General features: G+C 42.6%; 1 protein-coding gene across 1 annotated transcript; it reads right to left on the minus strand.

Moving 5' to 3' along the window:
* Positions 1–9: 9 nt before the first annotated feature.
* On the minus strand, positions 10–1,848 carry ankrd63 (ankyrin repeat domain 63). The gene has a single exon (XM_084568529.1). The coding sequence runs from the start codon at positions 1,796–1,798 to the stop codon at positions 188–190; it is 1,611 nt and encodes a 536-aa protein (XP_084424655.1). The 5' UTR covers positions 1,799–1,848; the 3' UTR covers positions 10–187.
* Positions 1,849–12,913: the final 11,065 nt, after the last annotated feature.

The following is a 12,913-nucleotide window of genomic DNA, read 5'->3' on the forward strand; positions in this document are numbered from 1 at the left end:
ATGGTACACAGCTTTATGCAAAGGACCAATTAAATTTCTACTTTTTCCTTGATGAACATTGAAAAAAACAAAGTGCAACAAAAGCAAATTATTCTTTCTCTCAGTACAACGTTAAACAATAAAAATGCATCAAATGCTGTAAAAACATCACTATCCGCAATTTCTGCTGTTTGCCATTGTCCTTATTCTAATCAAGGGTGGACTGAGACGAGCAGCTCTCAAACTCACACTTCACTCCGCTGATACTGTCGACACTCGGCTGACTGTTGACCTGCTGATGTGTGTGTGAGAAAGGGAAGGTTTCGGAGCGGGACATACGACCTCTCCCGTTTGAGGAGCTGGGTGAGCAGTCTATCACCATCCTCATAAACTCTGGCGCGGTGAATCGACGCAGCAGTCTGGTCCCCAGGCCCATGAACCCAGGGGTGCGGCCGGGGATCTTCCCTGACTCCATTTCGCCCCTGGCAAAAAGTAGTTTGTTGTGTCTGGCAGTCGGGCCGAAGCTTCCTCTCTTCTGCTGCTCTCTTCTGCTTGATGGAGCTGTGTCATTAGACTCTTCATTCTGCAATTTGACATTCTCTTCGAGTGGTCTCACGGGCTGACTCTTGCCGTTTAAAAGAGGTTTTGGCACAGAGACAGTTTTGTCAGCATCGTTTGTCAGGCCCCGGGTGTTCCCTTGACATTCCATCTTGTCTATCAGGCATCTCTCATCCTGTAGCGAGGCTCTCTTTAATTTGCTGGCTGACAGGCTCATGTCACGCACATCACCCTGATAGGACTGCTTTCTGCTGCTCAGAAGGTCCAGGTTAAATGACTTTGCCTTTCCCCAGAGAGGAAAACTCTCTGGTGTTTGCTCTGGAAGCCGAGTGTCTCGGCTGACATCTTTCTGGCTTGGCTTAGGAAGAGAGCTCAGTGTTTTAGCCCCCCATAGCTCTCTGAACTGGCAATTTTGCAGTTGTTTGGCAGTGAAGAGAATGCTGTGATCTCCCTCAGTCTGGCTTTTTTCAGTCTGAGGAGGCAGAGCAAAGCTGTGGCGGTGGTTGTCCTCTTGAGACTGACTCCTGGGGCATCTGAAACGGTTCCACAGTCCGTTACCATCTCCAATCTTCAACTGTCTCTGAAATAGCCCAGGCAGTTGGTTGTCATTATGCAAATGCTTGGAGAATCTCTCCAGAACATGTCTGGGGAGCTTGTTGGGCAGACGGCACTCTCCTTCAACAGCGGCACCTGCATCAACAAGTGGATCATCTGTGACAACACCTCTCCTGCACGGAAAGTTCAGAATCTGGGCGCACTGGTTGTGTCCGAAGAAGTTGGCAACCTCGATAGCTGAGTGACCGGCATTATTGGTCTTGTCCAACCTCAGTCCCAGTCTTTTGAAAGCCCTGACCAAGAAGTCCAGAACCTGGCTGTGTCCAGAATAGGCAGCATACATGAGCGCGTTGTTACCCCACGCATCAGAGACGTCTGGGTCAGCACTGAACTGCACCAGAAGTTTGACAACGTCCAGGTGACCCATCTCACAGGCATGGCTCAGGGCTGTGCGACCGTCCTCATCCTGGCAGTTGACATCCGCCCCTTTCTCCAGCAGCAGCCGAGTGAACTTGGCCCTGGTCCCGGAGTCTTGCAGGCAGACAGCGAACATGAGTGGGGTGCGGCTGTTTTCGGTTTTCGAGTTGATTATGCGTCCATCCAAGGCGTCCAGAATGAAGCGCGCTAGGTGGACTTTGCCACCATGCATGGCATCTAGGAAGGTCTTAGTGCCAGAACCCTGGCGCAAATCTTTTGGTCGCATCATTTTTGAAAAGCTAATTGTGGAGCCGAGCCCTTCAAGCGAGCCGAGAGAGAAGATGGCCAATTGGGAGAGAAAGTGTGTAGCAAGTTCTCTGAGGCTCCCTCTGTTGACAGTGAGTGCATTCACCTCAGAGTAAGACTCAGAGAGGAGCTGCCAGTGTTTTTATACCTCCCTCTCCACATGCCCTCCCCACGTTGCCTAGGAAACAAACGTCTGAGGACCATTATGCAGTGGCAGCATCCATTCAGCCCAAGCACTCTCTGCCTGGAGAGAAATATATGCTATTTGAACAGAATAATTACTCAAGGAGAAAAACACGGCCAGTGTTTTTTATCTGAAGTCTGTCAGGTTAACTTAAATTCACCAGTTTTGCCTAAGTTTCTAGCAAATAAACTCAATTAACAAATTCCTGCTGCCAATAGAGCAGTCACAGTTGTATCCAGTGAAACATATGAACAGTGCAATGTGTTGAATCCCATTTAATATATTGTTATTTGGAATCTTACCGAAGACTGAAGTCAGGCTTTGAGAGTTCACTTCAAAGGGAGAGGAAAACGAGCATTTACCCTTTACTCTTCAGAAATACTACATCATCTATCCACTTAGTGTTGAGGTAGAAAAAGAACAAATTACTCTGTTACGCTTCGACTTTGTCAAGGTTTCCTAACAATGGCTTTGCTTGAAATGTCTTGTTTTTTTTGTTGTTTTTTTTTTTTTGTCAAGGGAAATGGTAAATCCGGCAAACACAATAAAAAGGCAGTGCTTCACCGAATTTAAAAAGAAATAAAAACAGTACCCAGCTGATGTGGAGAGACTGCTCTTTGTCAGACAATCTAGTCCTCTCAATGACTCGGATCCCTTTAATCACACAGATTTAAAGACAAGACCACTGTTTGTACCAGGATGAGCATGATTATATGTTGCTTTCTGAAGTGGCTCTGAAAACAAGCACCAGATGTGATTACGGACTGCTACTCATTCAGTGTTGAGATTATCAGTGTTGTAGTATTGCACTATGTCCATTCTGTGATTTGAGAAACTTGCAGGTAATTCTTCTGTTACTACATTTTTGTACTATTACACTTTTACGGTTTATTTATTTATTTATCTATTTTTGTCAAGCCTTGTGACCAAGATCCTTGAAACTGTTTCTACCTCACGAGACCAAAATTTTAATTGCTAATATAAATCTCAGCGGGACCAAAATGGTGCCAAACAGTGAAGGTGAGAGAAACATTACCTGGGTTCCACCTCGCTCGCTTGTTCAGCATCCGGCTCCATCAAACCCTCAGCGGGTCCTTTTCGCAGAACCGAGAACCATTCACTCATGGAAAGCGGGCCGGGATTCATCAGCAGACACTTCCTCCTGGGTGTCTTTCAAAGGCTGGAATTTTCATCATAAAGTCATATCTTAACCACATCATTTTATAACAAGGTCATATTATGGCAACATCTCAATGGGCTTGAGGTCTCATGGCGCCAGATTTATCTTCACTATGCTCATATCCTGCGGTGTCGGGATTGATGGTGTCAGTAATTTAATTCAATAGAAGCAAGCCTGCGAGATGAATGGACCCAAAAGCCAGTGGATGTACTGTATATGATTAAACAAAACTATGCGAGAAGGTCTTTTATGCCAACTTGATAAGTACCCATGGTAAGTGCTAAAGACAACAGGTGCAATTCATTTATAGTGTTTGGTGATATAACATAGTAAAAGGGAAATTTATATTTTTATGCAGGAAAAATTAAGAATCCTGAATATCTGCACCAGATACCCTGGCAGTCCCTCAAACATGTCATTTTACTAATAACTACAATGTGAACTTGAAATTCTGCTCCTTAAGTAAGTATGCACTTTTTAAACAGGAGGCACATTAGGCACACTAGTGCAATTACATTCTAATATAACAGTCCTGCACTAACTCCCTCTTTGTGAATGTCATTATGGTCACTTTTTGTTGAAACTGCATGGTATTTTTTGTTGTTTGTCTAGACCACTGACTAATATGGTCAAAATAATCCAAGCATGTGTTGGTACAACCCAAAGCAGTTCACAAAGCTAAGATTTAGTGCAGGATCGTTATATTAGAATGCATAGGCTTTCCGTAGTGTACCTAATCTATTCAGATCATCTGAAATCATTTAATTCATACTTATGATGTCACCTTGGTCCTGTGCCACAACCATTTCCCAACAGGTTTGTTTTTCATATTTTAGCTGTGAATCCTGGTGAGATCTTTGTGCATTTGTAGCCTCACCACCTCACATGCCAATCGACACGCTGCTGCCACACTGAGCTATTAATGACATTTCATGTATTTTTATTTTTTTTTTAAGTCCCCCTGTTAGCTGGATCTCCTTCACTTAAAAAGTGTTTGACTACATTGAGCCCATGTTGTCTGCAAGATGACTGAACCAACATACATAACACATTTAAAGAATTGTGTATGAATACTGACAAACTATACAAAATACTGCATCACCATTGTATGGGGTTTAAATTACAATTGCAAAGTGGCATGCACTTCAAGTGCTGCATCACGGGTTCCTGATCATGACTGTTGAAAACCTATTCCCATTATAATTACCATACTGCACAATTTTCATAGCAGTGCGGTGGCACTGATGACATAACCCTTTCTCTGCCTCCTACACAAAGGACTTAATTTGATGAGATCATTTTCCCATCTGTTGTGCACTATAGTATTCTGATAAACCCATAAACCATCTAAGGCACAGTCAACAAAACACATGCATTAGATGACCACTTGGAGGATAAATACATTGCAAAGAAGAGGCCACCTTTAGGACAAAAGTGTTGCACAGAGCTCGACAACACTCAACATGAGACTTCTTATCAGGCGTTCCAGTTTGAACACGCCAAGACTTTGGCTGCTTTTTCAAAGGACAGTTCATCCCCAGAAATAGATTTGATTCACCTGGACAGCATGCTTTCTCACAGGCAGGCTGCGAGCTGGGCTTGAGTTATTGTGTTGGCCGCAAGACTTTCGGCCGCTGCTGATAATCTGTATGTGGGGTGACATTTTCTATTTGTTGCCTGTTAGTTCCCACAAGAAGAGCTCAGGATTAATAGACTTCTCAGTTCTTGAATAGTTTGTAGTGTGGCTGTCTATGAAGAGTGTGGACAGGGTCACTATGAAACATGACAGAATACATGCCCTTCATTTGTTCCATATTTAATTAAATTCAATTCAGTTTAGATTTAAACCAGATCAGCCGTAACATTAAGACCACTGTGAAGTGAATAATGCTGTTTATCTCAGGGGGTTGGATATAATCCACTGCAAGTGAATAGTTTGTCCTCATAGTTGATGTGTTAGTAGCAGGAAATGTTGTGAAATGGCCAAATTCTGATGACTAGACGACTGGGTCAGAACATCTCCAAAACCGCAGCTCTTGTGGGGCGTTCATGGTCTGCAGTAGGCAGTATCGATCAAAAGTGGTCCAAGGAAAGAAAAGTGATGACAGAGTCATGGGCTCAATGATGAAGCTTGGACTCAAAGCTGTCCTTTGTGGTCCAGTCCAACAGATGACCTACTGTAGCTGAACTCGCTGAAATAGTTCATGCTGGTTCTAATAGAAAGCTGAATCAGTTTGTTTTGTCGAAAGCACCTACAATGGACACGTGAGCTTCAGAACTGGACCACAGAGCAATGGAAGAAGGCGGACTGGTTTGTTGAATCACGTTTTCCTTTACTGTACGTCATGTGGATGGCTCAGTGTGCGCTGTTTACATTGGTAACACATGGGAAAAAGGAAAAGCCTGGAGAGGCAGGATGCTGTTTTGGGTGATGTTTTGCTGGCAAAGGATGGGTCCTGCCATTCATGTGGATGTTACTTTCACACGTACCACCTATGCACTGCTGCAGACCATGTACACCCTTGTTCTATACACGGCTACCTACCTACCTCACAGCTTGCAGGCCTTGCAGGACATGTTATGGCCTGTCAGTGTATATAGAATTAATCATCAAAAATGTTCTTCTGATGCTCAGGTGAAGCTAGAGCTTGAAACGCTCAGAGCGAACAGTAAGGTGACGGTGATCTGCTTGAGGCCGACCGGGTAGAGAGAAAGAACAATGGGATGGGAAACAAGAGGAAGGAGTACAGGAGGAGAAGAGAGAACCATAAACAGGCAAATGAATTCACACATGTATTTCAGTAAAGCGTACATGTGGCACATATACATGGTACAAACATGATAACATCATATCTGATGATGCATGCTGCACAGGAGATTGACAGTGAGTAACAAGGATGTGTTAAATTGTTATTGCATGAAACAGCGTGAATAAATAAAGACTATGTTGTTTTAAAGGTGTATACGTTCTTGGTACCTCAATATGGATGAGGAAAGCCCTGTACGCCTGCCAGCTCCATCCTCCATGCGCTATTTGCATGTAGACAGGTATGTTATGCTGAGTGAATAGCCTCAGGTACTGTAGCCCCCTGTTTTAAATGAGGGACTTGTGGTAAATTTTAATATTCGGAGTGAATAGTGTACTGTATTTATTTTAAGACGGTAACAGTACTCTGATATCCACCTGTTTGTCACAATAACTAAATACTGTCACTCTGTATTCCGTTTGTCTGATTCCATAGCATGTGACAAGCAAAATAATAATTGCATTTGATGACCACTTGCATAAATTGAGCATTTGTTTCATAACACAGTTTCAAAGAAGTTCAGTGTAATTCTTTACAATACTGCTTCAGACTAAGAAGTGATATTTGCATAGATGAGTAACGGTTCATAAAAGCAGTATTCGCAGTATAAAAACCTTCACCAATCATGCTCGGGATGCCTCTATGCATGACATAAAACCACTCTACTATCTATTCACCGAATTTGAAAAATGGCCTGAACAGAAATGAATGAAATGTGGATGAAATATTCAGAATGTGAATGAGTTGGTGCCATGAGACTTGCTAATTGGGCAGATGTATGCAATAAAGCAGAGATGTCATGGTAAATACCTGATCTCCCATTCATTGCGGGCTTGGCCCAGGCAGAAGCCTCTTTGAATGCCTGATTAGAAATTAAAGCTTGTGTCAAGTTAAGGTGTTATCCACAGGCCTAAATGTCTTAATTAGTCACAGGGGAGAATGCACTTCCAGTGCTGCTAAATCAACAAATCTCTAAAGGTTCTTAAAGAAAAACTTGTAAATGGAAACAAAACCCTGAGCTAGAATCCCCTTGGTAACTTCACTTAGCTACTAACACATGGGATTAAATTAGTTTATGAGCACAAGGTTGGAAGTCAAGTTCATTCGGGACCAAATTTAACAAGGTCAAAATGTTTTCTTACCTGTGACTCAACTTGCCCTCATCCTCCACGGACTACTTTGATGTCCGCCTGCTAATTGACTTTGCACTGGAAATACGTGAAGCAACAAGTGATGACCTTTCTTTTCCATTCCTGTCGCAAATGAGAAAAATATTGATCAAGTCATACACCTGATAAGACGACAACTTCTTAGAAGATTTCATCATTATCACTGATCCAGAGTTCTGTCGTTTTAGCAGTCAGGAATAACATCTCCTACAAGGGCCCCAGAATGATGGACTTCATATTCAGCCCAAACATCATGTGTCAGTGTGACCATTCAGTTTCTCTGGTACCCTTTGATTTTATACAAGAACACAGCAGTCTTAGGTCGAATTGCGATTTCACACGACTTCAGTTCCAGGAAAGAGGCAGCAGCTGGCCGGCTGTCGCTGTGTAACCATGGTGTGTGCATCATCGCTAAGGTTGAGGTGAGGTCACTTTTAGCCACAAGCAAATGTCAACAGTAGAATCTTTGAATGAACTCCAAACCTCCATGAAAGTAATTTGGATGTTGTTTTCCATATTTATGTCAAAGAAGAAAATGGAAACTTACCAAAATACTAAGCTATGTTTTTAATTTTTACAGATAGCCAGAGAGAGTTGGATGGAGGACAATTACTCTGATTTACAGGGCTGCAGCTGAAGAACCTGACAGCTCAACAGGAGCTGCCAATCAAGAGGGCCACTGATATGTTATTGGCCACGAGGCGGGCCCCTCAGTGTCTTTGCTCATCAATTATCAGCCTGATTCAGGCCTGCCAGCCTGCCTCAGCCAGATGGTAAACAGTAGGCTGTTCCTTCAGCCTTTGGATTTAGGGGACTTTAATATTAGCTCTCAGGCTGAGACATTTTGGACAACAGCGCATTAGCACCTACAGCATGTTCTTTTGCCATGGCAATAGGGGGCATGACTATTAATTAAAGAGGGAAAGCAGCTCTGCCGAGGGAACGTGCAAACGCAAATGAGGACTGAATTTCTTTTTGATACATAGCTTTATAGTTTGTGGACAGACACAGAAGCGGCATGGACCTTTTTCTACACTAAACAGGAATGTGAAGAAGCTTTTTTTCCCATAGTCTATTTTTAACTGCGTCCCGGTCTACATATCCTAGTAATCTAACTTGTCACTGGTTTCCTGTTGAACAAGTGGATTTCTATCTGCATCCACAAAACTTTTTGCCACACTGCAACTCTCTGCTGTTTCCAATAAGCCACCTGTACCCTCTTTAATTTATCAGGTCTGATGGAAATTCCTTTCCTGCAACGATGTTCACTCTCCATCTCCTCTTCTGACGGCACCTATTTGTAGCAATGCCGGCCCGCTCGCCTCTGACAGCTCAATAAATTGCACAAATGGACAACAAATGTATTTGTTTGATGTCCACATTGCGCAGTGATGGGTAACACTCAGCCGCACCTGGAGTAAAAGACTGCCACACTGTCACATTCATATCGGAAGCAGCAGCTAATGGCAGGTTTGACTGGGTCAGTGAAAAACAAAAGAAGAGAAGAACCTGGAGGCTTTAAGACGGCAGCAGATGCTAGCTTTCATCTCATATGATATCTCGACTGCTGGCACTGTGGCATCTTTTTTTATCTAGTCCATCACTTTCAAACTTTTGTTGTGAACGGAAACCAATTGTTTCTTGTTTTCTGACCAACTTCCTTTTGAATTTACAAATTTAACACACACTCTTAATACACTGAATCTAACATGACCCTGTGAAAGCGGAAGATGTGAGTCAAACCTCACCTCAAGACATGAAAGTTCTGTTAATGACAACCTTGCTGCTCCCTGGAGGAACTTCGCTCTTTTCTAAATGAACTAATGGCCCTGAGGCTCATGGCTATCCTCTCTCTCTCTCTCTCCCACGTGCCACGCTTCTCACGTTGCTCAGCGTTCACCTTCTCTTTTCTTTTGCTGCACAGAGTATACTGTAAATGCAGCTCTGAGTAAAAGCATAAGTTTCCCATCTTTGAAAAGCAGCACTTGGTGACTCACCTGCCTTAAGTGCAAAACATAATGAGATGTAAGTTTTCTTGACATTGCGGGCACTGCTTTGGATCATGACCCTTTTTCACACCCACTGTTTCAATGAGCATCTACCTCATGGAGCTCACATGCAAAATAAACTAAAAGGGAAATACAAGACTAATGGCAAATTTGACATTTAGGCATATACGCATATTCAGATAGATGCATTGATGCATTATCTGTGCAGATTCAACTTCAAGCTGTTGGGTGCATGGAATCAAGAATAATAATTGTTTTTATTTCATATAAGGTCTTGACACTTTATTTTTTTCTTTTCTTCAAAAGATGAAATACCAACCATACCAAAATAACAAACAAGATTTTTGTTCAAGTTTAAAGGTTAGATTAGAAGGTTGACACAACTGTAATGTAGCTTTAGTTTGACAGTTTTTCTGACAAATATCATTTTAATTTAACTGAAAGATAATGGCTTGGATTGCCAGCAACACCAAAGGAAACTTAAAACATAATGACCAGTAAAAAGGTTTGATTGATTTTTTAAACACATTTATGTCAGAGCATTTAGTTCATCCCACTGGGGGAAATTTAACAATCAAACATGAACCTATTCACACTGCAGAATGAAGTGGACTGTGCAGATCATTATGCACGGCCATTTGCCGCTTAAGCCATGCATGTTTATAATTACATAACAGTGTAATCAGCTGCCAGGGCTTTGATATGACTCTTGTGTTTTCGGTCCTCATAACTCACGGTGAGACAGATGCTCTCGCCCTAGAGAGCTCGGAGCCATAATGGAGCACAACAAGGTACCAAAATGGTGCAAAGAGCCAGCGCAAGAGCGGAATAAATCACCCGAACCTGAGCCTGATGGCATAAATTGTAGTTTCAAAACTGCCTGGGGAACATGAGAGAATCGGATTTCAAGTAGCCCATGAGAGTGCTGTCTGGCACTACTTTAAAGTATGTGGGTGTCTACACTCATGAGTGAGTTTAAACGTAAGGAGAGCCACCTCAACACGTGTTGTAAATTCAAATTTGCATCGTTGAGAACATGGAGGGGCCTCTCAGACGCCCTCGGCGGCTTATGCGACACACAGGAGTGGAAGGGCAACTGCACGGAGAAGAGCATCATGGAACATTCATTAGGCTGTTGAAGATATGCTAGATTTATGATCTTAATGGAATTATGCAGGGCAACAAAAATCAAGTTTCCTGCAGAAAGCTAGCAAATCATGTCTAAAATCAGTATGAATTTGGCAGTAGAAAGCAGTAGAAGTACAGTAAGCAGCCCACAGAATGATCCACGCACACACAAGCAGCCTGTGATGGTGCAGCCTCGGCAGGTGGTATGTGTGTGGGCAGCGTGGGTGTTTAATATTCATCCAGGATGGCATCCACTTCAAGCCAAGATGGACTATGGATCATGGCTCCACCTCCTGTGGGTCAGGCTTGCTTATTCACACAGGAAACAAGAATAGGAAGAGAAATGTACTCTACACGTACCTCACATTTTTCTTAAAGTTCACCAAAAATAAACCGCCTCCGTTATCTGCTGATGTTGTTTAATCTTGCATTTTGCACGTTTCACCACAACATTGAACAGAATTGGGGTTTCAAATCGCTGGATTTAATTTCTCTTCCATGTTTTTTGTAAGGATTAGAACAGAGTGATTGAGCACAGACTGCAACAGAGAAAAGCTAGTACTGTCTTTTCAGCTGCTGCCAAGCTACAGTACCATTGCACCGATGGCTGGTGTTAACAGATTGTTTGCCAACTGCCAACTATTTCAAGTTGAGAGGAAATCAATATAAAACTTTGTTACTTGACTTATATGTGAAATTTGCCTACATACACCAATCAGCCACAACATTAAAACCACTGACAGGAGAAGTAAACAACACTGACCATCTTGTGACACAAACACAATGTTCTGTTGGGACCTGGCATTTGTGTGGATGTTACTTAGACGTGAAGCACCCACCTAGACCAGACCAGCACCCCTGGAGCAATTCAAATACAACATGAAAAGCAGCACAAGGTCTTGACCTGGCCTCCAAATTCCACAGCAGCATCTCCCCTCAACCCATAGGACCCAATGGCTCCCACTAACATCATTTTGTTGCCAGACACAACATGACACCCTCAGAAGGCCCATGTCTATTCTCTGATGGGTCACAACTGTTTTGGAGGCACAAGGGAGACCTACACAATATTAGGCATGTGGTCATAATTTTATGCCTGATCGGTGTGCATCATATAACATCCATTTATGCACCATATGATCCTGCAAACATTTAAAAGCACGTAATTACGCTTTTATTGTACATTTCTAATTTCCACCTACATACTTTAATTTATTCTCATTTAGCCCGTTTCTCTCTGAACATGTTGGGAATTCGTCTTGCAATCAATAATAAATATTCCATCTGCTACTGCAACTACTTTGCAATTTGTTGAGTGTGTGCGTGCGCGTGCATGTGTTTGTGCGCGATCGGATGTGATTTCCTCCTTTTTCTGTCTTTCTATCCAGTGTGAGTAAGTATCCGAGTGTTGCCTGCTGGGTATAGATCCTGCCCAGGCCATCCCTCTCCAGCTGGTATGAGACGGAGCCGCCGGAGCTGTCTTTGTCTTATGTAAGATTATCAGCCCGGTGATTCAGGGCTGACTGGATTCACACTCAAAAGCTAGCAGTTCATCTGTGTTGTGCATGAGGTGGCAGTACTCTCAGGCACAAGCTGTGTCTCCCGGTGACTTGTCCAGATCCTCCACTTTTAAATGTCAGTCATGTCATTTGATTCAGAAGCTGGGTGTCGCACCGAAAAGGAAATCAAAGGAATGGACAGATGGCCCGTGGATGGCGATGTTCATTAAGAAGTGCATGCATATGTGTGTAAACACTTGAACAAATAAGTGCCTCTCGCTGATTTGGCAGATACACCGTATATGGAAAGGAAATTAATCCGGAACAGAGAGTCTTTTTTTGCCCAAATGACCACCATTCTCCAGGGTCAACGTGCCTTTATTATAGCTCTGGTTTAAAAAGAGCACTTGATCCATTGCAGATCTTGCATTAGTCAAAGAGAAAGGCCATTGCAATCATGTAGTATAGTGAATCAGTCGGACCATGGTGTGCTAAATTATACCAGCCAGGTTTGAAGCAATGCACACAGAGAAAGAGAAAGAGGCTTCACCTCATCACCCAGTGTAACTCTTTACTCACGTTCCGGCTGCCGATTGAAACACTGGATTTTGTTCTGCCTGAATCATACGGTACTAAGTGGCATTCAGAAAATATCCAGCACGTGTAGAGTAGCTTTGTTAAACATTTTACAAAACATATTGTTATGTATTTAAAGAGTAGGCGTTTGAATTGTTTCACCTGCTTGCACGTTTTAATTTCATTTCAAGGTTTTTCTCTGAACCTACATGTGCTGCAAATTTTTCTCGCGATCAATACTACATCTTTTTGTCGGGCTCCTGCAGTTACTCTGTAATTATACATGACACATTTATCTTTTGTCCAGTTGTCTTTCACTGCTCGTCATTATCCGCACTGTATCTGCAGGGACTGTGAGTAAGTATGCGGAATATTGTTCACGCTCTTAGAAATATCTAGCGATGTGTTTTCTTGCTGAAGAATTATGAAAAACAATTGTTTCTGGTGAAATCCTGCATAGTTTGGCCTTTTCAAAGTTTTAGCTGTTTAATTAAAGTACATATTTTGATTTAAACAAATGTCTGCCAAGTCACTATCTGTAACCAA

Source organism: Chelon labrosus (genome assembly GCF_963514085.1).
Source record: "Chelon labrosus genome assembly, chromosome: 20".
In the NCBI taxonomy this organism is placed as follows: domain Eukaryota; kingdom Metazoa; phylum Chordata; class Actinopteri; order Mugiliformes; family Mugilidae; genus Chelon; species Chelon labrosus.